This window comes from Pelophylax lessonae (genome assembly GCF_965119305.1).
Source record: "Pelophylax lessonae genome assembly, chromosome: 10".
NCBI classification, from domain to species: Eukaryota; Metazoa; Chordata; class Amphibia; order Anura; family Ranidae; genus Pelophylax; species Pelophylax lessonae.
In genome coordinates, this window is record NC_138777.1 from 55,283,525 (window position 1) to 55,309,572 (window position 26,048).

General features: G+C 41.4%; 1 protein-coding gene across 1 annotated transcript in view; it reads left to right on the forward strand.

Moving 5' to 3' along the window:
- CCDC73 (coiled-coil domain containing 73) overlaps nt 1–26,048 on the forward strand; it is a gene marked incomplete at its 5' end in the record, with an annotated part of 225,926 nt that overhangs the window by 129,887 nt on the left and 69,991 nt on the right. Inside the window, 3 exons of the mRNA XM_082270483.1 lie at nt 3,698–3,777; nt 19,449–19,577; nt 22,846–22,905. Of these exons, the coding sequence (XP_082126609.1) occupies nt 3,698–3,777; nt 19,449–19,577; nt 22,846–22,905 (269 nt within the window). The remainder of the gene's footprint in view (nt 1–3,697; nt 3,778–19,448; nt 19,578–22,845; nt 22,906–26,048) is intronic.

Sequence of the window (26,048 nt, forward strand, 5' to 3'; positions counted from 1 at the left end):
GTGTTTATGTTTTCATACATATGCACACACATGCACTTTATTTGCTTAATTTTGCGCATATACTTACATATTCAGTTTTTTATAAAGGGTATATCATTTTGATTTCACTCATGTGAGTTTGCACACTTTTGCATAAGTTTTCACATAAAAATTTGCATTGCTTTTTTGTAAGCATTGATACATGATTTGCACTTTATACTGTTTATTTTATTTAATTATGGGTTTCAACCCGTTGTGTTGCCTGAGTCGTTCTCGCCACAGGACATCCCGGCTGTGGAGGATCCTCTTTGTGTTCTCCGTTCCTCTTGGGTGCAGATTCAAGAGTCTTTACGGGTCTCTGCACAGCGTCAGAAGCTCCAGGCAGACCGGAGATGTTTATCTGCTCCTTCGTACCAGGTCGGGGAGAGGGTGTAGTTTCGACCCGTAATCTCAACCTCAGGGTACCCACTCCTAAACTGGCACCCCGTTTTGTTGGGCCTTTTCACATCCTCCGTAAGGTGAATCCGATGGCCTATGCCCTTGATCTTCCTCCTGGCATGCGTATCTCCAATGTCTTTCACGTGTCACTTTTGAAGTGACTGGTTCGCAATCGCTATATTTCTTCTCTTCCTCGCCCTCGTTCCATTCCTGTGGGAAATCATGTTTAGTATGAGGTTAGCAAAATTTTGAAATCTCGTCTGTTCCGAGGTCAGGTTCAATACCTGGTGCACTGGAAGGGTTATGGTCCTGAGGGGCACTCATGGGTTCCCTCCACTGATGTTCATGCTCCGTCCTTCTCTGCGCTTTCCAGGCCTGCTTCCCCCAGAAACCGTTTATTGCTCCGTGGAGGAGGGGCCGTTGAGGGGAGGGTACTGTCAAGGTCTTACCTTGCCTTTCTGTTGGTAGCCATCTTGGACATGTACAGACTGCTGTCTTTTATCTTTTAAAAAATCTGTTTGCATCATCACTTGCCTGGTGCCTGGGCATCGCTCAGTGATGATGTTGCACACCTGACTATATATCTATATATACATATATATCACCTCACCTGTTGGCTTGCAGTCCTTTGCCCTTGTGCTTGTGCTCCTAAGTGCATCACTGCTAGCAGTCTTCTGTTCTCCGTGTTCCTCCGTGCATGACCTGGCTTGGCTGATGACTTTCCCAGCTCTCGATTCCGCATCGGCAGATGACCAGGCATTGGCAGACGACCTGGCATCGGCAGACTACCCACCTCTGGACTCTACCCTGGCTTGGATGACTACCCGCTCCGGACTTGACTCCAGCTGTTCCTGATTTTGCTCCTCACTCTTGCTGTGCGTTTATTGTTGTTGCTCTCAAAAACGCCTTCATTTTACATGCATCTTCGTGTGGTATGATTTCCTGGCACCCTGACAAGCCCCCGATAATATCAGTATGGAATGTCCTAGATAGGACAGACCTCTGCTTCTAATGGGGGAAAGAGGGATATTTATAAATGGACCATGGTATACCCACCGATGTGAGTACAGTAAAATAGAGAGATATGCATGAATGTATATATAAATGTGCCTGCCCAGGAGGATATTTACAGTTAACATCATTCATTCGTAATAAAACAGTTAAGATTGATGTCTATATTCAGGCCCTCTGGTTGGAGGGAATTCAACAAGAAAATCAACTTTATTTAATTTTGTGAAACCTTGATCCTCTTGTTGTCGCCTCTCCAACGTCCCTTTATTATGTCAATGCCATAAAAGGTCGTGGCAGTAAGGGATCCCTATGGCATTGGTGGACTTTTCTAAAATGTCTTGATAGATTGTGTTTCATCAAGCCTAATTCTAACGTAGAGGAACCCTTGAAATAACTTTCCAGTCTCAGGGAACCCCTGCTAAAAATTACTATATCTACAACTTATGATACATTAGTGTGATGGTCATTGGGAAGAATTACCCCCTTACAGATAGCTAAAAAGATCAGTGGTGTCAGTGGGAACTTAATCTGAGAGGCAGACATTGCTCATTGCTCAAGGAACCACTAGCAACCTCTGGAGGAACCCTGGTTGAAAAAAGTCAGCGTAGACATTTTTTTATGTGAACATCGTTGTAGAGAGCCTGAAGCAACATTGTGTCTAAGAAAGGTAAGCAGTTTATGACTTTTATTATTTTTGTTTATCCATTCAAGCACTTTAGTTAATATTTCATTTTATGCAAATATGGAGGGAGCTCCAGACCAAAAGATGAAAGAGTTCAAATTAATTTATTGATATTGTGTTAAAAGACAGCTAATGCGTTTCAGGGGTGAAAGGAACCCCCTATTTATCAGGGCTTCGTTTAAAAAATAGGTACCTTGAGTGGACTCAAAGAAAGGATTTATTGTTTGAATCTGTGCAGGGAAGCTGATTGCTGGATTAGAATTCCTCGCCAGCAGTATCTGCCTCAGCAGTCAAAAAGATTCATCTTTTGGTCTGGCGCTCCTTCCATATATGCACGTCTTTTCCTGGTTTCCTGCTGGAGTACCCACAGTAGGGTAGCCTTTACTGCTGAGCAGCCTAACCTAAGCCAGTGGGCTCTTCAAATGTTTTTTTGCACCATCACTACCTTGTTTAAAATTATATCAAGGTCCCAGCACCTCTTGGATGCCCTTTTTTTTATTGGAATATTTTCATTATAGGCACAGTTTAGTTCACAAGAGCAGTTTCTAAATCTGTAGCTTCTCTGCATTCTTACATTTAAAAGACATTTAGCCCCCGTTCACATTAGGTCGCTCCGACTTAGGGGGCGACCTGTGAACTCGCGTGCAGCGTGACTTGGGCACGACTTGCACGGACTTCATAACATGAATGTCTATGCAAGTCACCTCCAGGTCGCCCCGAAGTAGTACAGGACCCTTTTTCTAAGTCGGAGCGACTTGTGTCGCTCCTATTAGAACGGCTCCTGTACTACACAGTGGGAGCGTGAGGACCGCGACTTGTCAGGCTGACATAAGGAACAAACTATTCAGAGAAAGGATATACAATAAGACACGTGGCCACTCACTAAAACTTGAAGAAAGGCGGTTTAACCTTAAAGTGCGTAAGGGGTTCTTCACTGTAAGAGCGGTAAGGATGTGGAATTCTCTTCCACAAGCAGTCGTATCAGCAGGGAGCATTGATAGTTTCAAAAAACTATTAGATGGACACCTTAAAGACCACAACATACAGGGGTATACAATGTACGGTTAAAAGCAAACACACACACACACATCATAGGTTGAACTGGATGGACTGATGTCTTTTTTCAACCTCACTAACTATGTAACTATGTAACTATGTAACAAGTCGGCCTAGGCCAAGATTTCAGAATTAAAAACAAAAAAAAAAAAAATAAGAAGAAAAAAGTGTTTACTTTTTAAATATTTTTTTAAAGTAATATGTAAGAGGGAGGGGCGGAGTCAGGAGATAGAAACCTTTAAGTTCTGTTTTAAGGAAAATGTTATTTGTACGTTTTGAGGCTTTGTGCACCCCTTCTTCCCTTGCTGGCCAAGGAATCTGTCAATACGTCCATTCACAAAGATTACCTAGCACAAACTATGTTCACAACAAACTGTCTCAGGACTGTAGCTTGCAAATGAATGGCTTACAATATATGATTAGAAATGATGGAAGGCTAGTAGTGATCAATGTATAGTTACATATAGTCTACTCACTGATAAAAAATATGATAATAAAATATTTAGTAATATGTCTTTTCTTGTTTTACAGCACAGGCGGCAAATCAAAACATACAAAAACTGAAAGCTGAAATCAAACAAAAAAACAATGAGATTGATCGGCTCAAAGAGGTAAAACAAAATGAAGGGCAAATCTAGGAAACAGATTGTATTTCATTTCAAATAACCAAACCTGTAATTTGACCAGTGAGGGTAGAGTAACAGGTATCCGATAGCCTACCACTTTGGAGCAGCCAGAGCTCTGTGAAATACCTGATACTTCCAGGTGTGGGTGAGCACGTGGCCCTCTTTCCTTCCTTCCTTCCTTCCTTCCTTCCTTCCTTCCTTCCTTCCTTCCTTCCTTCCTTCCTTCCTTCCTTCCTTCCTTCCTCTGAAGTGCTTGGCATTTGAATAGATAAGCACAAAACCTGAGCAGCGTCAGGGGGTGAGTCCTTAGCCCATTGTAAGTTCCAAAATAGAGCTTACACAGGGCTGTTTACTCAGGGCTCAATTAAAGCGGTAGTATCCCGCTTTTTGGCACTTTAACCTACAGGTAAGCCTATAATAAGGCTTACCTGCAGGTACAAATAATATCTCCTAAACCGGCACGGTTTAGGAGATATTTACAGTGCATGCAGCCGCTCACGCGAGCGGCGCATGCGCTCTGAAGGTCCGGGGGGACCTTCAATTAATTTGCCGGGAACTTGCCGGAAAAATCACTCCCGCGCGCATGCGCGGGAGTGACGTCATCGCGGCTCCGGCCAATCATCGCGCCGGAGCCGTCTCTTCTGGCCAATCACCGCGCCGGAGCCGCCGAACCCGGAAGAGACGGCGAGGGATCATGGCAGCGCCCGCAATGATGTCCGGGGGTCCGTGTCGGGGCTTCGTTCTAAGGTAAGTAATACATAATGGGCTAGTATGCGATGCATACTAGCTCATTATGCCTTTGTCTTGCAGGTTTTTTTTTTTTTTTTTTTTTTTTTATGTTTTAGGGTTTACAACCGCTTTAAGAGAACAGGTTAGCAGGGCACTGACAGGAAGGTAAGTATCAGTGACAGAGGGAGTAGACTACTAAGAAACCCATTTATTTTGCCCACTCAGATTCAGTTTAATGCTCTGCTTTGTTTGTATGTTCGCTGCATATATGTTTAATTTGTGCTCATACTGTATATTTTATCTATACATACTGTACAGTAAAGATACAGTATATCCTTTTTCTCCTATTTAATTATTTTATTCTTTATATTTTCAGCAATTTTATTTAAGTTTATTATGTGAGCGGGGTCTAATTAAAAAGATTGTTTTAGAATTCCCTGAATGCTGTTCTTCCCCTCTGATGAGTAGAAAATCAAGAGAGAAAACTCTTGAAATATAACCAAGCAAATAATGAGACAGTTTAACAATACAGGTTATTATTATTATTATTATACAGGATTTATATAGCGCCAACAGTTTGGGCTTAAAAAATTGAAGGCAGACATTACAGTTAAAACAGTTACAATACAATTTGGTACAAAAGGAATCAGAGGGCCCAGCTCGTTAGAGCTTACACTCTAAAATGGAGGGTCAATTGATACAAAAGGTAATCGCTTGGGAGGATGAGCTGAAGGAGAAAGTGAAACAGTGTATTAGTTAGAAGCCGGATAGGCTTCTTTAGAGAAGGGTTTTCAGGGATCGTGTAAAGATGGATAGATTAGGGGACAGTCAGAGAGATTGGGGTAGAGAGTTCCAAAGGATGGGAGAAGCTCTGGAGAAATCCTGGAGGCAAGCATGGGAGGAGGTGACAAGGGAACTAGAGAGCAGGAAGTCTTGGGAGGACCGAAGAGAGTGACTTAAGGCCCGTACACACGTACCGATCGTCGGCATACAAACGTCGGTGGACGAAGGATCTGCCGATTGTACGCGTGTTAGTATGGTGCCTCCGACAGATGTCTGCGCACAATCCGCGGACAAAAGTCTTTCGTGCAAACATGAAAATATTTGTATGCCGACACCAGAACGGACGATTGTTCGCCTGTCAGTACACAATTCGGCCGACAGACCGCAGATTTGCAAGACTGGGCATGCTCAGAAAATAGAAAACACAGGGAAAGTTAACCATTACATGACATCACTTCTGCAGTCGGCGGACAAAATTCTTGTGCTGTCCTTGTGCTGTCTTTGCACTTTTCAGCAGACACCGACATCCCGGGGAGAAAAGAGGAACATTTGTAAGCCGACCATCGGTACGTGTGTACGGGGCTTAAGTTGATATTTTGAAATCAGGTTAGTGATGTAGCTGGGGGCAGAGTGGTGGATGACATTGTAAACTATTGTTAGTACTTTGAATTTTATTTGTTGGATGAGTGGAAGCCAGTGAAGGGATTGGCAGAGAGGGGTGGAGGACACTGAGCGGTTGGTAAGGTGGCTGAGTCTTGCAGCAGCATTCATTATGGACTGAAGGGGGGATAGTCTATGTAAAGGTACACAATGCAGAGTCCAGAGTTACCCCTAGCATCCTGGCGTATGTGGAAGGACTGATCGTTGTTCCATTGATCTTGAGAATTCAAGGGAAGGGGCACATGTGGGGGGGGGGGGATATTATGGCAAGAAGTGATTAAAGGAATTTTTAAGCCCTCCAATCAAATCAGTGTGTAGCACAGTAAAGCCCTATCAGAACAGAAGGTGTTGTCATGTATCATTTTACTATATATTCAAAAATAAGAGGTTTATTATTCCTTTCAGAACCTTGGGTGGAGCAATGCAAATCATTAATTTTTGCCCCAACAACCAAATGCACATCCAGAACTGCTAATGTATAGTTCAAATATAGAGCCAGTTATTCCAAATGGCCTGTGGTAGCCATATTTTCAATATACTGCACTGTTGATAGCCAAAAACATGAAACCAGTGTAGGGGCATGAAGAAATGGTTTTCATGGCCCTGCCCGCTATCCTGAAATGAGGCATTATAGCACATAATGGCACTTACCTGTGAAATAATGCCCTACAGCGCTGCGCTGTCGGCGTGTCTGTTGGTCATGTGTGCTTCCATCTTCTTCTGGTCTTCCTTCCAGGTTTGGTTTATTTGGCCGCTTGAATGGCATGTGCACGGGAGATACTTCATCACGGCACAGAGGAGGGACATAAATATACGCTAAGATGCAAGTACACAACTCAGTATACATTACCATTAAGAGGCAGGGAAAAGCAGTTATGACAAAAGTGACCATAGGTTCTCATCTGCCTTAAAATCCGCACTTGTCAGCTCTTTTCATTTTCCTAGGTTCAATTCCACAGTCAGTTTTTGATCAGTTTTTCAGTTAAGAAAGTGAGAAAAAAGCCCGTTGGACAGTGGGGGAAACCCAGCCAGTGACAGGGTGTCTTTGGGTGGGAAGCCAGGTCCCAGGAGGAGGGTGACGGCTGTCTCTCCTCCTGTTTGCTGTGAAAGGTGGTCACGGCTGGCCGGCCTAGTGGACCAGGAGTGTGGAGCTGAGCCAGGAGGTCCAAGTGGAGTTGGAGGCAGAGCATCCTTGGGAAAAACAGTGTCCGTGAGTACCGGGAAGCTTGCCAGGGGTCTGCCCAGGAAGGGGGACCGCTCCTGTGGAGTGTCAGTGGACAGGAGTTCAGCACACACAGCAAATGAAAAAAGGGGTGCCAAGTTAGACCCTGAAGAGTAACATAAACTTTCTATCTTCACTTCAGTGGCAAGGTGAAGCAGCGGCCTTGCCGCATACACTACAGTCAGTGAATAGTTCATAGTTTCATGAGTATCCCACTCATCCCTTCTCCTATGCCAGTTCTAAATAAAACACAAAAACCAAATCCCCTGGACTGTTCATTGTCTGAGCCAAGCGTTTAAAGTGATACGTTCCACAGACTGTTGCTACGGGTAACCCAGGGGAATCCAGAAAGTGCAATTCTCAGCAGTCTCCTAGGGGGCAGTGCTACCTGAAAAACTGATAAGACTGTCTGTCATTTTTTGACTTCCTGTAACAGAACAAGCTGTCCAGCAAATGACAATTAGGACTCGTGTACACTTGCAGTGTGTGTGTGTATTTGTTGGGGGGGTGTAAAACTCCAAGGTTGAGCCACATTTTTACTGCCTCTCAACTGCTCTCCCTTTAGCTGTAAAGGCAGCGGTGGGAAAGTGTGCACATGCCGTGGCCACAGTAGGCAATATACCCCGTCATGTTCGGCGAGCATTACTGCTCGCTAAACATGACTCATTCAAGTGAGTTTGGCCACAATGCAACCTGCCAGCAACTGTGCAAAATGCAAGTGGTTGCGGAGTGATAGTGTGGTATATAGGGAGATATAACGCCTCCTCACTGTCTGTCAAATGCTCTCTGAAGAAAAGTCCAATGCTAGTCTAAATAACAGGGGGGCTTAGAGTGTTCAGCTTTTATTCATTTTCGTAAAACATTTATTTCAAAAGGAGAAAAAAATCTGTTGCTGTAACGACTTTAACCACTTGCCGACTGCCGCACGATTATTTACGTCGGTAGTCAGCCCCTCACAGGCAGAGCGACGTAGGGCTACGTCACTAGCCTGTAAGGGCTTTGGAAGCGAGCGCTCGCCACCGTAGGCGCGCTCCCGCTCGGTTACGGACCCCCCCGCGCGTGTGCCCGGCGGACCCGATGTCCGCCGGGCACTCGCGATCATCCGTGACAGCGGGAGAAAGGCAGGCGGCTAATGTAAACAAAGCCACCTCTCAGTTCTCCCTGTGTAAGAATGATGATCAAACGGTTCTACTATGTAGGACCGTTGATCACTGTTCTTACACACACAGCCGCAGCCAATCACAGTTAGAAGCACGCCCCTAGGACACACTTAACCCCTCCCTCTCCAATACAGTTAACTCCTTCACTGCCAGTGTCATTTTTACAGTAACAGTGCATATATATAGCAATGATTACTGTAGTAATGTCACTGGTAACCCCAAAAGTGTCAAAAATGTCAGTCAAGGGTCCGATCTGTCTGCCCCAATGTCGCAGTCCCGCAAAAAAAATCGCAGATCGCCACCATTACGCGTTTTAAAAAAAACAACAAAAATGACAAAAATCTTTCCCTTTGTTAGTAAACGCAATAACTTTTGCAAACCAATCAAAATACGCTTTTTGCGATTTTTTTTTTTCACCAAACATATGGTAAAAAAAAAAATTGGCCTAAAATGTTAAAAAATTTTGATTTTTACATTTTTTTGGGGAATTTCATATAAAAAAATGTGAAAAATATTGTTATTTTTGCAAAATTGACACTTTTTTTGTTTATAGCGCATGATCAAAAATCGCACAGGTGATCAAATACCACCAAAAGAAAGCTCTGTTTGTGGGAAAAAAAGGACGCCAAATTTGTTTAGGTACAGCGTCGCACGACCGCGCGATAGTCCGTTAAAGTCACGCAGTGCCGAATCGCAAAATAGGCCCTGGTCAGGAAGGGGGAAAAATCTTCCGGCGCTTAAGTGGTTAACGTGTTAGCTAAATCCATCAAAATCTGCCAGCTGTCATAATACAATAGCTGGCTGTTTAGCATAGATGAAGGAATCTGTAAAGCTTCTTGGCTGAACAAAAAATATCCATTAGCGTATGGGAAGCTTTTTTGAATAACCACTCAGAAAAGGGACCACCTCAGCTAAGACATCATGATTTACTGTTTCTTACCTGGCAGACCAGAACCTCTTGCAGTTTCGTTGGTTCTTTTAACAGATAAAAAGGGAGAGAAATTACAGAAAGCACAGATTGCATGATAATAAACTGCAAAGCCAAAAATCAGGTGTCCAACAGGGTTGTAAATATGAGGGCCCAGAGGGCAGTGGTTCATGTGAAATCACTTTTTATTCATTATTTGGTATGCTTCTGGGAAAAGGTGCAAATAGAAAAAGCGCTTTACAAGTAGTGATGATCAAATAAGATTTGTTAGGGATCACGTATTTTGTATTGTCCTGGATATTTATAGCTAGATCTGTGAAGAATTATACAAATCAGTAAGTCAGATAATTGTGATTTATCAATTGTATAATTCTCCACAGAATAAACTAACCTGCAAGCATTGAAGCTATAGACAAAACTCACAAAATTTTTTGTTATGATTTTATTGCTTTAGATTAATAGCTGTTCATTACATTTAATACATAAAAATATTTTTAGAGCTTACAAAAATAACATGAACTCAGTCTTCACATATCTCTACAATATAACAAGTAATATTTTAGGATTAGCTTGGGCTTAGTTGATTCTGTAAACTATAGGAAACATATAGAATCATATTTGTTACTCTTAAAGTTTGAGGTTGGATTTATGGTCCTCTTACAGCGTTTTTATCACTCTCCTGCGTGTTATTTACACATTCATGTGAAAAGGTAATGTTGTGTTACGTATAGTTTGAACAAAGTGTTTGATTTTTAGTCATAGGACTATCTTCTTTTTTTTCTGTATCGTTATTTGATTTTGTCCAGAACAGTTGAGCCACAGGTCTGTGATAAGATGGAATTCCAGTTTTGTGGAGAAAAGTTAAACAGACCAAACTTTGTGGCTAGATAAAACTATTACTACACTAAATGCTTGGTTACCACTGTGGCATTATGAAGAATTCTTGATACTATCGTCAAACAGCATTCATAACCTCTGCTATTCGTCTGGGTGAATGTCAGAGCACTCAAGGAGAGAGAGATATAAAACAGACTACCCCTGGAAGGGGAAGGAGAGGGGTGAACTAGAGAAGGGCACAATATTTATGGCTAAAGAATCTATAACTTATTTAAAGAGATGAAAGTATCTCCTGTGCTTGGAGCTTTTTCATTAACTTGTTTTCCAAAGTATGTCATCCGATACATGCTATATATACTGTAAAGCCAAACTCCAATAAATCTACTGTGTGTGCATTGATAAAACGGCAATTGCTTAACGGGGCCTATTTAGGCAAGTAGTAAATTAGGTCTTTTTTGCTGACTGGCAGATAAGCACAAGTTTGTCAAGTTTTCTGTGCATTTAATTGACTAGTAAAGTTACAACACAAAGCACCTTTATGGAAGCAGGCTTAGGACTCCTATACACAAGCCAATTTTCACAAGTGATAAAACAGATTCAAACAATGGACAGTGTTGGATTTCCCTTTTGAGAAACAAATAGCAATAAGTGAGTATGGCAAGGGGTGGCTATCACTCTGAGCAGTGCTGGATTTATAAGGGGGAAAAAGGGGAAAGTGCCCTGGGCCCCACTGCCAGAGGGAGCCCCAGAATTCCTTTATTTAAAAAAATTGTAATATTTATAAAATTAGCAAATTGGCACTAATAAAGAATTATCTGAGAACCATGATAAACCTTGTAAGGCTAAGTTCTCTGTGTCTACTGGCTGTTCAAGAGCAGTGTCCTCAAAATAATACAGTTTGATGAATTAATTAAAGATTATGCATATGATTAGTGCAGGAATAAGACTTTATTTTGTAAATATTGTAGTGTGATTCATAACTGTGATGCATGACTTGCCAGTTCCAATTACCTGTGTAATGTGTATTCTTACAATCAATAGAAAAAATGTGGTTTATCAGTTCAATTTTGATTTTGGCATATCATTTAGTTTAGTTTAGATGTTGAAGAGCCTGTGAACTTAAAGTTTCCTGGGCTCCCCAAGGTCTAAATCCGGCACTGACTCTCAGAAGTTTTGGAAAATCTTTTCGACCAAATAGTGGTTGTTTTATTTTCCTCATAAAAAGTGTGATAATCCACTAAGTGAGCATGCACTGAAGTGTATACATTGACAGTACTACAGAGAAGGTTTTCCATTTGGTGGAGCAGCTATTTAGACTGCAGGTAGATGCATTAAAATGAGATTAACCAGTTTCTGTCTCCCCTATAGCAGTTTTACTGCTACAGGGCGGCAGCTGTGTGTCAGATCACATATATATATATATATATATATATATATATATATATATATACGTAAATCTAGACTTCTGTCTGCAGGGGGCGTGTGCACACCGCCAGCGGGCCGCTTCACCCTGTGATGATTCACATCAGAAACTGATCTGCCGGTGCCTGGCACTAGATGTCCTCCGGCACCTACTGAGAACTGAGATATGCCTATGTAAACAAAACATATCTCAGTTCTGACAGGGGGGAATGTATTCTGTGTCTCTGCAAAGCAGGGACTAGAATTGATTTCTTCCTCTAGTGAAAGCAGCACACTGTGTACACAAAAACACCGGCTAGACACACAGTTAACCCCTTGATTGCCCTAGATGTTAGCCCCTTCCCCGCCAGTGTCATTAGTACAGTGACAGCGCCTATTTTTAGCACTGATACCTGTATTAGGGTTACTGGTTCCAGGCAAAGTGTCAAAAGAGTCAGAATGTGCGCCACAATATAGTCCCGCTATAAGTCGCCCTTCTCCGCCATTGATAGTATAAAAAAATAAATAAATAAAAATTCTGTAAATATATCCTATAGTTTGTAGACACTATAATGTTCTCGTAAACCAATCAATATATGCTTATTAGGATTTTTCTTTATCACAAATATGTAGCAGAATTACATACTGGCTTAAATTCCTGAAGAAATTTGATTTTTTTAATTTTTTTTATTGGATGTGTTTTAAAGCAGTTAGTTAAAATATTGTTGTTTTTTTTTTTTTATTGTCTTACAGCACAAAAAGTAAAAAAACGCAGTGGGGTCAAATACCACCAAAGAAAAGCTCTATTTGTGGGAAAAAATAACTTCAATTTTATTTGGGTACAGTCAGTGTTGCATGACCACACAATTGGAAGTTAAAGTAACACAGTACCGTATTGTAAAAAAAGGTCCATTGAACTTAGGAAACTAGTGTGAAAACCCCACTATATATGTGTCATGTGTTCCCATTCAAGCAGCAAGCCTAAAAAAAAAAACAGCATGCATAAACATTTTTTTTTTTTTAAAGATTTACTTTTTAGATGTTTTTCAGGAGGTGTCATTGCTGACTGCAAGGTATTTTTGAACAATGGTAGAGTGAGCCCATCCCAAGTCTGTCCTTATTACCATGTAATGCAAGAAGTCAAGCCTCCAGGCCCTACACCTTTAACCCCCTTGTTAGTACAGACAGATAGTGTTCAATTCTAGTTACAATTGATAATGAGATCTGCCTGCACAGTACAGACACAGTTAAGTATGGCAAACACATCTGTCCAGCCCCCTCATAAAGAAAGAGAAATTACGTAGGAATGTTTCTGGCTAGAGGTTCCAGAATACAGCATCTAAAAAAGGGAAGCTGCAATGTTATGTTATGTGAATAAGGATATGCAATAATTTTAAAGTGGTTGTAAACCCTCTTATATACCCAGTGAAGTGAATAGCCTCAGGTGATACACAGAGATGAAACAAATCCTCCTACATAAGTTTTACTTGTTTATCTACAGTGTTTTCTTGTCTACAACCCTTCAAAAGAGCACAATTATAAAAAATCCATCTGCATCTTTGAGGAGTACAGAGAAGGGGGTGAAGATCTGCAGTTACAGCTCTTATATACTGGGTGAGAGCTGATTGGGGGAAAGGGTTTCCCCCTTCCCACATAAGCAGAGGAATGAAGGAACATGCAGAGCTGTATTCTGAATAGACAAGCTATGTACTTATCTCCATCCCTGTCACAAATGTATCTTGATGTGTCGGGAAAACTTCTCAGACATTACTCAAGCTGATAACAGAGGAACAAAGCACCAGAGAGAAACGACAGTCAGAGCTTTGGAGAGAGACAAGTAAACACTACAGATATAGATGTATGTGCTTAATTCAGATTTCATGACTGGGGTTTACAAGTACATTAAAGTACGTGCTATCCTATTTAGGCTGTAAAAGTGGAAATACACTTTAAGTTTTGATGCACATTGGTGAAGGTTACATGTATAAACAATGTTTATATATTGAAACCAAGTTCTGTTTTAGAAGATATGATCTACAGCTAGCCATAGAATTTAGAAGACAGGTTAAATGACTACATAGCGATCAATTTAGTACATTTTCTTCTTTATTATTATGAGAATGCTCTAGCATGCATTTAATGTTTCATAGGAGGGGAAATATGACAGGGCAAACTTTGCACTGGCCTTATGCTATGAGTAGCAACAACAGTCATTGGTGTGTGTATAGGATTTACAGTATAAGCCTTCTTTTATAAAGGTGTTTTGTGCTGTAACTTTACAAGTCACCTAAACACAGAGGAAACTTAAAATCCTTGTGCTTACCTACCAGTCATTAAAGCGGAGTTCCACCTAAAAGTGGAACTTCCGCTCGTTTGCTTCCTCCCCCCTCCGGCGCCACATTTGGCACCTTTCAGGGGGGAGGGGTACCTGTTTTTGACAGATATCCCTCCCCACTTCCAGGAGACTGTACCGCGGCGCTGTCCCTCGGAAGTTTGGCCCCCTCCTTTTCCCCCTGCCCCCAAGCCAATCAAAATGCGCAGCGCGCTTCACTTATGCGCCGTAGGGATCCGCTCCATGGATCCGCAAGGCTTTATTGCCAGGTTCCCTTACCGGCAATGCCGGTGGCAGCACCTGACAGCTGATGGAAACATCGGCTGCAGTGCAGACATTGCTGGACTCCAGGACAGGTAAGTGTCCTAATATTAAAAGTCACCAGCTACAGTATGTGTCACTGCTAACTTTTAATTTTTGCAGCGGGAGACTGGAACACCGCTTTAAGAAGACCTACTTTACTACTTGCCTAAACAAGTAGTTTAGGCAAGTAAAGCAATTGCCTTTTATCAAATATCAAGTGTGGACATTCACTAGCTTCCCGAAACATGATAGGCCAGGGGGTGTCTACACTTACCTATAAACATGAAGACCATGCCCAGTCAGACTGAAATCCATTGGCTTGGCTATGGATCAATCTGAAGAGAATGACATTAACCAGTTCCCGACTGCCCCATAGCAGATTTACTGCCACAGGGCAGATGTTCTGTGCAGGATCACGTATATATACGCTTAACGTTCGCTTAGGGAGTGTGTGTGCCACTTCTGCTGTGATTAGTCACAGCAGAAGCCGATTACCGGGTGTCGGTGAATGGATGTCCACCAGCACCCACCAATTGTCAGGAAGAGAGGCTGGATGGAGCTATGCCTATGTAAACAAGGCAGAGCTCCATCCTGACAGGGGGGATGTCATGGATTTTCTTTCCCTGCAAAGCAGGGACTCCATCACATCCTTTAGTAAAAGCACCTCACGAAGTACACAAAAACACTGACTGGGCACACATTTAACCCTTTGATTGCCCTAGATTTAATCCCTTCCCAGCCAGTGTCATTAAAAAAGTAACAGTGTGTATTTTGAGCACTGATCACTGTATTAGTGCCACTGGTTCCCATAAAGTGTCAGTGTCAAATCGTCCGCTGCAATATCGTAGTCCCGCTATATGTTGCTGATCACTGCTATTACTAGTATAAACAATAAATAAATTAACTTGGGTAAAACTTCTCTATACGTCCCCCCCGGACGGCCATTAGGTTGGGTTTGCCAACGTCTGCATACTTTAAGGTGGGTAGGGGGACCAGGCAGGGCTGCCACCTCTCCCTCTTCCTTTTTGCCCACACGATCAAACCAATTGCTATCGCGTTGCGCAGCTCCCGGGAGTCGGGGCAGTTAGGGTGGGATTTATTCGGGAATGCCTGGCATTGTATGCAGACGACGTGCTCCTATTCCTTAATGATCCAGATCCCTTGCTATGGGCTGTCCTGCAGATTTTAGATGACTTTGGTAGTTTTTAGGGACTCAGGGTTAATTGGGGGAAGGCCTCGATCCTTCCACTGGACAAGGATGCGAGACGAGCCAGGGACAATGATCTTCCCCTCTGTTGGGTTGATACTCTAACCCAGTGGTCCTCAACGCTGGTCCTCAGGGCCCACTAACAGGCCAGATTTTAAGTATTACCTTGGGGAGATGCAGACGAGAGTACTGCAATCACTGAGCAGCAAATGATATCACCTGGGATGTAGTTCAGTTATCTTGCAAACCTGGCCTGTTAGTGGGCCCTGAGGGCCAGGGTTGAGGACCACTGCTCTAACCTACCTTGGGGTTTACGTGACCAGACGCCTGCAGGACTATTACACTTTGAATCTTCCACTGATTCCCAGACTTCAGCAGAGTGTGCAGGCCTGGAAAAAGCTCCCGCTCTCCCTGATGGGCCGCATTAGTCTTCAGAAGATGAAAATTCTCCCGGTGATCTTGTACTTTTTGCATCATTCCCCTACTTGGGTGCCAAAGACATTCTTTCAAAATTTGGATAGCATTGTTGGCTCTTTTCTCTGGTACCCTGGGGCCCCCAGGATTGGCTTTAGGGCCCTCCAGGAGCCCTGGGGTTGCGGTGGCCTTGCACTCTCAGACTGGCGTAAATATTACTTGTCGGGTCAGATGGTGTTCACGAGGCGTTGGTTGAGGGCGGATGAGGAGGACGCTGCCACGGTCCTGGAGGCAGCTCACCTAGGTTCCTACAAGAGTTTGCGTCTAGCGTTGTATAGGGGTTTGAGCTCGGACCTCCCGTTGACATTATCAGTGAGGGCTACGATCAGGGCATGGGTCCAAACTATGAAACTCGTGTGCCCAAGTTATGTTGGGATCTCCCCTTCTACACCTCTTTGGATGAATCCGCAACTCCCTCACTTTTATAAGCTGCCGACCCTATGTTGTGGGCTACAGCAGGAGTGAAGACGTTAGGTGACATTACGAGGGAAGGGACCCTTTTATCTTTTGACAATCTGCGGGTGCGTCATGACTTGCCCAGTTCTCACTTTTTCCATTTCTTGCAATTACGCATGCATATAGGAGCCAATTTGCTGATTCCAGAGTCTAACCTTTGCCGTCGGACCTGGAGTCACTGTTAAAAAGTGCAGACCTTAAAAAGACGTTGTCGACTGTATACAAGGACATGTTCAAACTGACCCCACCGTGTATTACCAAATGTAGGGAGCGATGGGCGGCGGAGGTTCCCGATCTCCAGGGTGAGGACTGGGAGGACGTGTGGGTGGAACCCTTCAAACATTTGATAGCTGCACGAGACAAGCTCATACAATTCTTTTTCATCCATCGAATGTATTATACCCCTGCTCGCCTGGTAAAATGTATCCAACTGCATCGGATGAGTGTTGGCGCTGCTCCCCTTCCCTGGCGAATTCGGCCCATGTCTTCTGGGACTGCACTCAGGTTCGGCGGTTCTGGTCCGAAGTGACCTCCTGTCTCACGGAGGTGCTGATGACCCTGGTTCCGTTGACCCAGAGGGTCTGTCTGTTGGGTCTGGTGGAGGAGGTGGTACCCTCTGTGGCGCATAGGACTTTACTTACTATCCTTCCCTTCTATGCTAAAAAAAGCCTTATTATTGCATTGGAAAAGGGTCTCTCCCCCATCATTAGTATCTGGAAGGGTTTGGTGAATTCCATGTTGCCTCTTTATAAGGCGGCATATATTTCTAGGGGGTGTCCGGAGAAATTTGAGAGGCTGTGAAGGGTGTGGGTGGAATCTTCTGATACTGTGACTTAATTGTAATGTGATGCTTTGTTTTACACTAGCCTGTCATGTATTGTTTCTTAGACTCAGTTTTTCATTAATACCTAGATCGTGAATGCTCAGCTTATGTACTGTGAGGAGTGTGAACCTTGATCTCCGTGGATTGGGACTGACTGGATGCTGAGTGAAGCTCGGTTTGAGCCGGCCCCGGGCCTCGCTTATCTGGCTCCTTTTGTTGGGTTACGTGTGGTTATTGGGGGGAGGGGGGGGTTTGGACTGTGATAGTGAGGGTTTCTTTTTGTATAGTTAGTTGCCCCCGAGAGTAACAAAAACAATAAATAAATGGGTACAGCGTTGTATGACTGATAATTTGTCAGTTAAAGTAACACAGTGCTGTATCGCAAAAAAAGGTCATGAAGGGGGGTAAAACTGTACGGAGGTCAAGTGGTAATATTGAACACAAATTAGGTTTGTGGAAACACGCAAGCTACAGAGAATTTAGCCATAAATGTGTGTAAAGCTTTAGGATAAGAAAACATGCAGCCTGTGTATTTTGACCATGACTGTCTGACTTGACTGTTTGACTTGTCTGAACTGTTTGACCTTGACTGTTTCCTCTAAAAGAAAGTATATTATTATCATTATTAAAGTTCCAGGCAGAGCAATCCTTATAATAGAGAATAGCCAAGAATCATGTCTTTTTTTTATTTTGAGAAAAACGAATTATTAACCACTTGCCGGCCACCCTATAGCAGATATACATGATTCTGCACTTCTGGGTAGGTGGCACGCACCACTTCTGCTGTGATGAATCACAGCAGAAGCCGATCAGCGTGTGTCAACCAATGGATGTCTACTGGCACCCACAGATCGTCGAGGAGAGAGGCTGGATGGAGCTCTGCATATGTAAGCAATGCAGAGCTCTGTCCTGACAGCAGGGGTGTCATGGATTTTCTTTCCCTGCAAAGCAGGGAATAAAATCCATTACATTACTTAGTGAAAGCAGCACACAGTGTACACAAAAGCAATGGTTAGACTCACGTTTAACTCTCTAATCACCCTAGATGTTTAACTCCTTCCCAGCCAGTGTCATTAGTACAGTGACAGTGCATATTTTTAGCACTGATCACTGTATTAGTGTCACTGGTTCCCACAGAGTGTCACATTGTCCACCCCAATATCACAGTCCCGCTAAACGTCACTGATAAAAAATAAATAAAAATTCCAGTGTATATTCCATAGTTTTTAGACGCTATAACTTTTGCACAAATCGACCAATAAACGCTTATTCTGATTTTTTTTTTTTTACTAAAAAATATGTAGCAGAATACATATTAAATACAATAAAATGGTGCAGCGCAAATCACATAACTACAAACTAATTAATGAAATGCAATAAAAAGATGGGTAGAGAAAAGTCCATAAAAACAGGTAAAGTCCCAAAGCCCGTCAGAGTAAAAGAATCCACATGCGGTGCTGAAAGGTAGGTTATGTAAAGTGCTGATCTCCTTAAACCAAATGCACACATATGCGCTCACCTCAATATGTGACCCCTGTATTACCAGCAGGTCAGATAAGCAAATTGCATCAATCCTTCTGGTATGGTATACAGCCAGGGAACAGCAAAACTTGCGTATCCAACCGCTAGCACATACACTCCAACCAATAAATAAGAGGAAAGAAAGAGCCTCTAAGTGTATACCCTATGATACAAACACTTTTTATAAGGAATCACACTTACATCAAATAAGAATTAATGCGCAGATCAAACTATATCCATATGCATCGCCGCGGTCTCCACTCACAGGCAGCATGCCGCACGGACGCTCGGAACAGCAGCGGGTGACGTCATCGACAGGCAAATCCACCTCCGTACGCGTTACGTCCTACGGGACTTCGTCAGCGGGGGTGGAGTCACCAAGTCACCCTCGCATATAAAAACACAATGGATGCTGCTCCAATTACGGCTATAATAATAAATGGCTACAATGATGGTGACATACATATTGGCCTAAATTTATAAATAAATTTGATTATTTTAATTTTTTTTGTGGATATGTTTTATAGCAGAAAGTAAACATTATTATTTTTTTTTCCCAAATTGTCGATAATTTTTTGTTTATAATGCAAAAAAAAAAACCCAGTGGTAATCAAATTCCACCAAAAGAAAGCTTTATATGTGGTAGACAAATGATATAAATTTAATTTATGTAGAGTGTTTCATGACCACGCAGTTGTCAGTTAAAATAATGTAGTGCAATATCGCAATAAAAAGTGAATCTTCCGGAGGTCAAGTAGTTATACAATTCACTTTTGATTTGAATACTGAGATAGGAAATTTGCTATTTGTCCCTTTGTAGGAATTGCAAAAACTGTCTTCTGACTTTATGAACTATAAAATGACCTATCAGGAAAGAGCAAACAAGGAGAAGATTGGTCTCCTTGAAAAAGAACAGCAACTAGAAGAGCTGAAAGAAAGACTTCAAACGGTAAGACCAAAATGTGCTTTAATTATACAAAGCATAGCAGAATCTTAGGCATTTGGCGTGATGTGTCTCTACTGCATATTTCTGATGATTCTTGCAATAAATAGATTGCATCCTTTCTAGAGATATAATTGCTTATGTTGCTGTAATGTCCACATGTTTGGTAAGTCTGGTTACTGTTGGCTGTTCAAAGAAGCTCTTTCATGCTAGAAAAGAAAAAAAAATATTTTCTATCTTCCCATAAAGATATTTGCCAAGAAATTCACAGCACTTAAACAGACTAATATGAATTTTTCAGTGTTAGGAAGTACAGACAAATCCAAGAGTAGTCAGTTCAAAGCACGTCTGTTAGGAATCCTTTTATATTTGACTGAATATTTCAAGATCTTATTCATTCACAAAAAATGAGCAGATTTTTTTTCCAGCTATTTTTTAAATTCAGATTTTTCTTTTACATTTGCAGCTAATAATGTAACGTGTACCCTGCACACAACTACCAGTTTAAATGATCAACCCATGTTTTTTTTCAATTAGTCTGATGTTCATTTTTTAGACCTTTTTTTTTTTTACCAGCAGTGGTTATTTTTAGATCTTACCTGGTTTTCATTAAGGTTGGCCATCAGTGTCCAAATTAAAATAAGCCTGTCATGAAAAAGCAACAAAGGGGACCCTATGCAGCCCCGTAAAATCATGTTGCATAAGGTTGGCAACTGACAGAAAGCCTCCTTCTTTTGAAGTAATTGTCTGGTGTGTGAGGGACACTTGTCTGCATTTTATCTGTGAAAACTGGGCAACTCGTTGGCATTGGTATCCTTAAAGGATAACCTTATTTTCGCAAAGAAAAAAGTACACTTATCAGCCACTTTATTAGGTACACCTTGCTTGTACTGGGTTGGACCCCATTTGGACCCCCAAACTGCCTTTATTTTTTGTGGCATAGATTCAACAAGGTGTTGGAAACATTCCTCCAAGAATTTGGTCCATATTGACATGATAGCATCACACAGTTGCTGCAGATTTGTCGACTGCACATCCATGATGCAAATCGTCTGTTCCACCACATCCCAAAGGTGCTTTGTTGGATTGAGATCTGGTGACTGTGGAGGCCATTGGAGTACAGTGACCTCATTGTGATGTTCAAGAAACCAGTGGTGAGATGATTTGAGCAATGATTTAAGCTTTGTGACATGGTGCATTATCCTGCTGGAAGGAAGAAGATGGGTGCACTGTAGTCATAAAGAGATAGACATGGTCAGCAACAATATTCAGGTAGGCCGTGGCATTTTAACAATGCTCAGTTGGGACCCAAAGTGTGCCAAGAAAATATGCCTACCAGCCTAAACCATTTATACAAGGCAGGGTGGATCCATGCTTTCATGCTGTTTATGTCAAATTCGGATCCTAGCACCTGAATATCGCAAGTGAAATCGAGGCTCATCAGACCAGGCAGCGTTTTTTCCAATATTCTATTGTCTGATTTTGGTAAGCCTATGTGAGTTGTAGCCTTAGTTTCCTGTTCTTATCTGACATGAGTGGCACCTGGTGTGGTCTTCTGCTGCTGTAGCCCATCTGCTTCAAGGTTCGATGTGTTGTGCATTCAGAGATGGTATTCTGCCTACCTTTGTTGTAACGAGTGGTTATTTGAGTTACTGTTGCCTTTCTATCATCTCAAAGCAGTCTGCCCATTCTTCATTGACCTCTGACATAAACAAGGCATTTTTGTCCACATAACTGTCGCTCACTGGATATTTTCTCTTTTTCAGACCATTCTCTATAAACCCGAGAGATGGTTGTGTGGGAAAATCCCAGTATATCAGCAGATTTTGAAATACTCAGTCCAGCCCATCTGGAATCGACAACCATGCCACGTTAAAAGTCACTTAAATCCCCTTTCTTCTCCATTCTGATGCTCGGTTTGAATTTCAGCAAGTCCTCTTCACCCCATCTAGATGCCTAAATGCATTGAGTTGCTGCCATGTGATTGGCTGATTAGCAATTTGTGTTACCAAGCAATTGAACAGATGAACCAAATAAAGTGGCCAGTGAGTGTAAAGTTAATAAAATAATAATATAGCATCATGCAATTGCTACACGAGCCATATTGTCATTTAATGTAATTAAAAAACAACTTTCCTTTTTAGTCTGCAGCACTGTCATTTTCTGTAAAATCCAATGCAATATAGCAACCTGGAGGTGTTCTGTACACAGTCGGTGTACAGAGCTTCCCAAGAAATGTAATTTCCTGATTGGCTAACTGATTTTACCAAAGCCTGCACTAAGATGCAAATCAGATTCAGAGGCATCCTCTGCAACAACATTTTCTTTTTTACTCCCAAAGGATTGATCACTTCTAAAGGGATGCCAATACTGCAATTTTTCTCATTAGAACAAGTAAAGTGCACTAGCTGAAATAATTAGTCACTCGCATTCAGAATCAGTGTCCAAAAGCAAAAGTTGAACAAATAGCTTTTTATTCAGCGCAGAAAAAATGTAAAAATCTGTAACAAAGTCTTTAAAAATCCATGCAGCGTGCGTAGAGCACCCAGATGGGATTGTTTTTTTTTTTCAGCAGAAGTGGAGTTACTCTTTAAGCACCCAAGAGCTCTTTGATATAAGCACTATATGAAATACAAAAAAACAGGGAGGCTGCCATTTCTAACCCCTCCTTCGGTAAATTCCAGTTGCCTGTCTGTCATACTAACCCTTGTATTTTAAAACTTCCTGACCTGAAACTATTATGGAGACTTTCCTTATCTGCATACTTGTTTTGGCAAGCAACTAATATATCCAAAGTCAGGTCAGCGATGGCAGGTCTTGTACAACTCTGAGGACAGCATCGCTCCTATGCCACATTTTCTTCTATAGCCAATGCAGTGGATAAACTAAGTATTGTGAGCCAGAGCATGAGCTGAGGGGTGTATGCGGTCAGAGAGAAGATAGTATATTGTGGGGATGTCCTAAAATGTTAAACATATTCAGGACCTCCTTTAGTCAGGCCCACTCATTCCGTAAGAACATAGACTGAAAAGGGCTGTTTTACCAAATAAAACTGATATATAATTAAAATATTTCAAATCTGACAGATGAACACAGCAAATAAATCAAAAAAGTATAACAAAGCATTGTTTCAATTCAAAGTCATGTGCAACATATGATGAAAAATCTGCCATCTCTTATTTTCAGTACAGAACCATCAACCATATAGCAGTCTTATTATTAATATCCTTTTTAAAAAATCATGTGATGTAGTGTTTCATTTATTTCTTGTCAGGAAAAAGAAATAACAAAAAAGCTTCTAGAAGTAAATCACATTCTGAAAGAAGAGAAGCAGGTAAAATTCACAATATATCAATATATGGCAAAGGGCAAAGGGTTACTTGAGGATAACCTATTGTATTTTTGCAATTTTGGATTGAAATTTAGGTGCCATACAACTGTTTATTGATATACTGTATATATATATATATATATATGTATATATATATATATATATATATATATATATATATATATATATATATACATATATATACAGTATATATAGTGCGTTCATAAAGTATTCGGAGATCCTTCTTCACTTTTATTTTTTGCAGCCTGGTACAGCTGTTTAGATTAAATTTTTTTCTCATTACTCTAAATTCAGTAACCCATAGTGACAAAGTAAACACATCATTTTAGAAATGTCTGTAAATCCATTCAAAAGAGAAAACTGAAATATCACATGTACTTAAGTACTCGGACCCATTCCTTAGTACTTTGTTGAACCACCTTTGTCAGCAATTACAGCCTCGAGTCTTTTTGGGTATAATGCGGCAAGCTTTGCACACCTGGATTGGGGATTTTCTGCCATTCTTTGTAAATCCTCTCAAGCTCAGTCAGGTTGGTTGGGGACTGTCAGTAGACAGCCATTTTTAGGTCTCTACAGAGATGTTCAATAGAGCTTAAGTCAGGGCTCTGGCTCTGGGGCATTCACAGAGTTGTCCCTAAGCTACTCCTGTGTTGTCTTGGATGTGTGCTTAGGATCGTTGTCTTGTTGGAAGGTACAGTAAACCCCCCTCCATTGCGGGGGTTACGTTCCGGACCCAGCTGCGAAAAGTGAAATTCCGCGAAATAGAAAAACCCTATTAAAATGCATTGTAGGCATGATTTTTTTACTGTCACTGTACGTGTAGAAGCATTTTAAGGTCTTTAAACACACTTTTAAAACAATAGAAACTCATTTAAACACATAAAAGATACTTAGAGACAGAGCAAGAGCTATGAAAAACACAAAAATCTTTCATTTTTAATGATTTATATAGTAAAATAACATTACAAAAAAAAACGCGAATTACCGGGACCGCAAAAACTGAACCGCGATGTAGCTGGGGATTACTGTAATCCTTTGGCCCAGTCTGCGTTTCTGAGCACTGTAGAACTGGTTTTCATTGAGGAGTTATCTGTACTTTGCTCGATTTAGCTTTCCCTGAACCCTGACCAGTCTCCCAGTCCCTGCCGCTGAAAAACCTTCCAAAGCATGATGCTGCCACAACCATGCTTCACTGTTGGGTTGGTATTGTGCAAGTGATGAGCGGCGCCTGGTTTCCTCCAGACATAACATTTAGAATTAAGACCAAACAGTTCAATCTTGGTTTAATCAGACCAGAGAATTTTGTTCCTCACAGCCTGAGAGTCCTTCAGGGGCTTTTTTGCAAACTCCTAGCGGGCTTTCATGTGTTTTGCACTGAGGAGAGGCTTCCTTCTAGCCACTTTGCAAAAAAGTCCATATCAGTAAAGGGCTACAATGATGGTTGTCCTTCTGGAACTTTGTCACATCTCCACACAGGATCTCAGTCATAATGACCATCAGGTTTTTGGTCACCTCTCTTACGAAGGCCCTTCTCCCCCAATTGCTCAGTTTGGCCAGGCGACCAGCTCTTGAAAGATCCCTGGTTGTGCCAAACTTCTTCCATTTGAGAATTATGGAGGCCACTGTGCTCTTGAGAACCTTCAGTGCAGCAGATTTTTTTTTTTTTTTGCAGTCTGCCATAGATCTGTGCCTTGCAATAATTCTGTCTCTGAGCTCTGCATGCAGTTCCTTTGAACTCATGACTTTTGTTCTGATACAGTATGCATTGTCAGCTGTGAGGCCTTTTATAGAGAGGTGTGTGCCTTTCCAAATCACGTCCAATCAATTTATTTTCCACTGGTGGACTGCAAAGCAGGGGACTATATGAAGTCAACACTTCAAAGTATTTATTGTTCTATTTCAGATGCCACTTTATGTATTGACATGCCTCCTTAGACCCAGTCTGTCCAGACAGTGTAGTCACCTGCTGACTTGGAACCATCCACAGGCAGCTTACCTCTTCAATAAGGCGGCATTTGTTTCTTTGTTTCAAGCTTCTGTTGCTTTATTTTCACCTGGTAATCCTGCAAATAGCACACTTCCTCTCCCTGGAAGGCTTTATTACTCCTCTGCTGTATATGTGTAGGTATCCATAAATGTCACTCTAGGTTGCTCTCCTGATATTGACTACAAACATGTACTTATCTCTTCCTCTCCATTATATGAAAGGCATAGCAATTGATAGATTACAGAAGATAGCTAGGACAGAAGATATTCTTTAGTGGAGCTCACAGGAGGTGACAAGGACACTGCATTTCTGGCTAGATCAACAAGTAATTTCTGTATTTGCTGTAAATATATTTAGCTTGAAAAAAAAATGCAGCCACTATATCTAAGAACTATAAGCTACAATATATTACATTTTTGCTAGTAAGTTTATTTATCTTTTAAGCTCTAAAACCATCATCACCTTTTAGCCATGGGCCTAATAATTCAACAATACCGAAGCATCTAAGATAGTGATACATATAATTTTGTGGGCCAAATAAAGCTTTCTATTGGTGGCTTTGTCTTCTCAAAGCTATTTAATTTCTATATATTTTACTTTACTCTGCGATTTGGTCAGTTATCATGATGACACTAAAATTATGTTTTTTGTACATGGCAAAGTCATTGGAAAATAAAATTAAGTCTCTTTTTTTAAAATTGTGCACATGTATTTTCTACTAAATGAATGAATGAAAGTAAAGAAAGCATGAAGAACATGTGCTTTTACAGTATATTTTTTATCAGTAAATTTTAAAAAATAGCCTGGGAAAAAAATAAAATAAAGCAAAAAAAGCCAAAGGTCAATAACAAATTATTGCAGTTTGGGATAAAGCAGAAGAGTAGTTGAGGAACAAACAAAAGGTCAGTAACTAGTGGTAATGAAGATACATCCTAGAACCACTAGAGCTGCAGGTATGCAAAATAGGAGGATATCAGCTGAAGAGAGCGCAATAATCTAGAGGTGGAGAGACATGGCCTAAATCAGAAAATTTATGTTAAGGGGTAAAAGGTTTCAAGGTTCAAGAGAAATAGGAGACAAGGAAAGATTGTCTTGATTAAAGAGATCAGATAAGGAGCTGTCCAGCATCTGAGGCGGA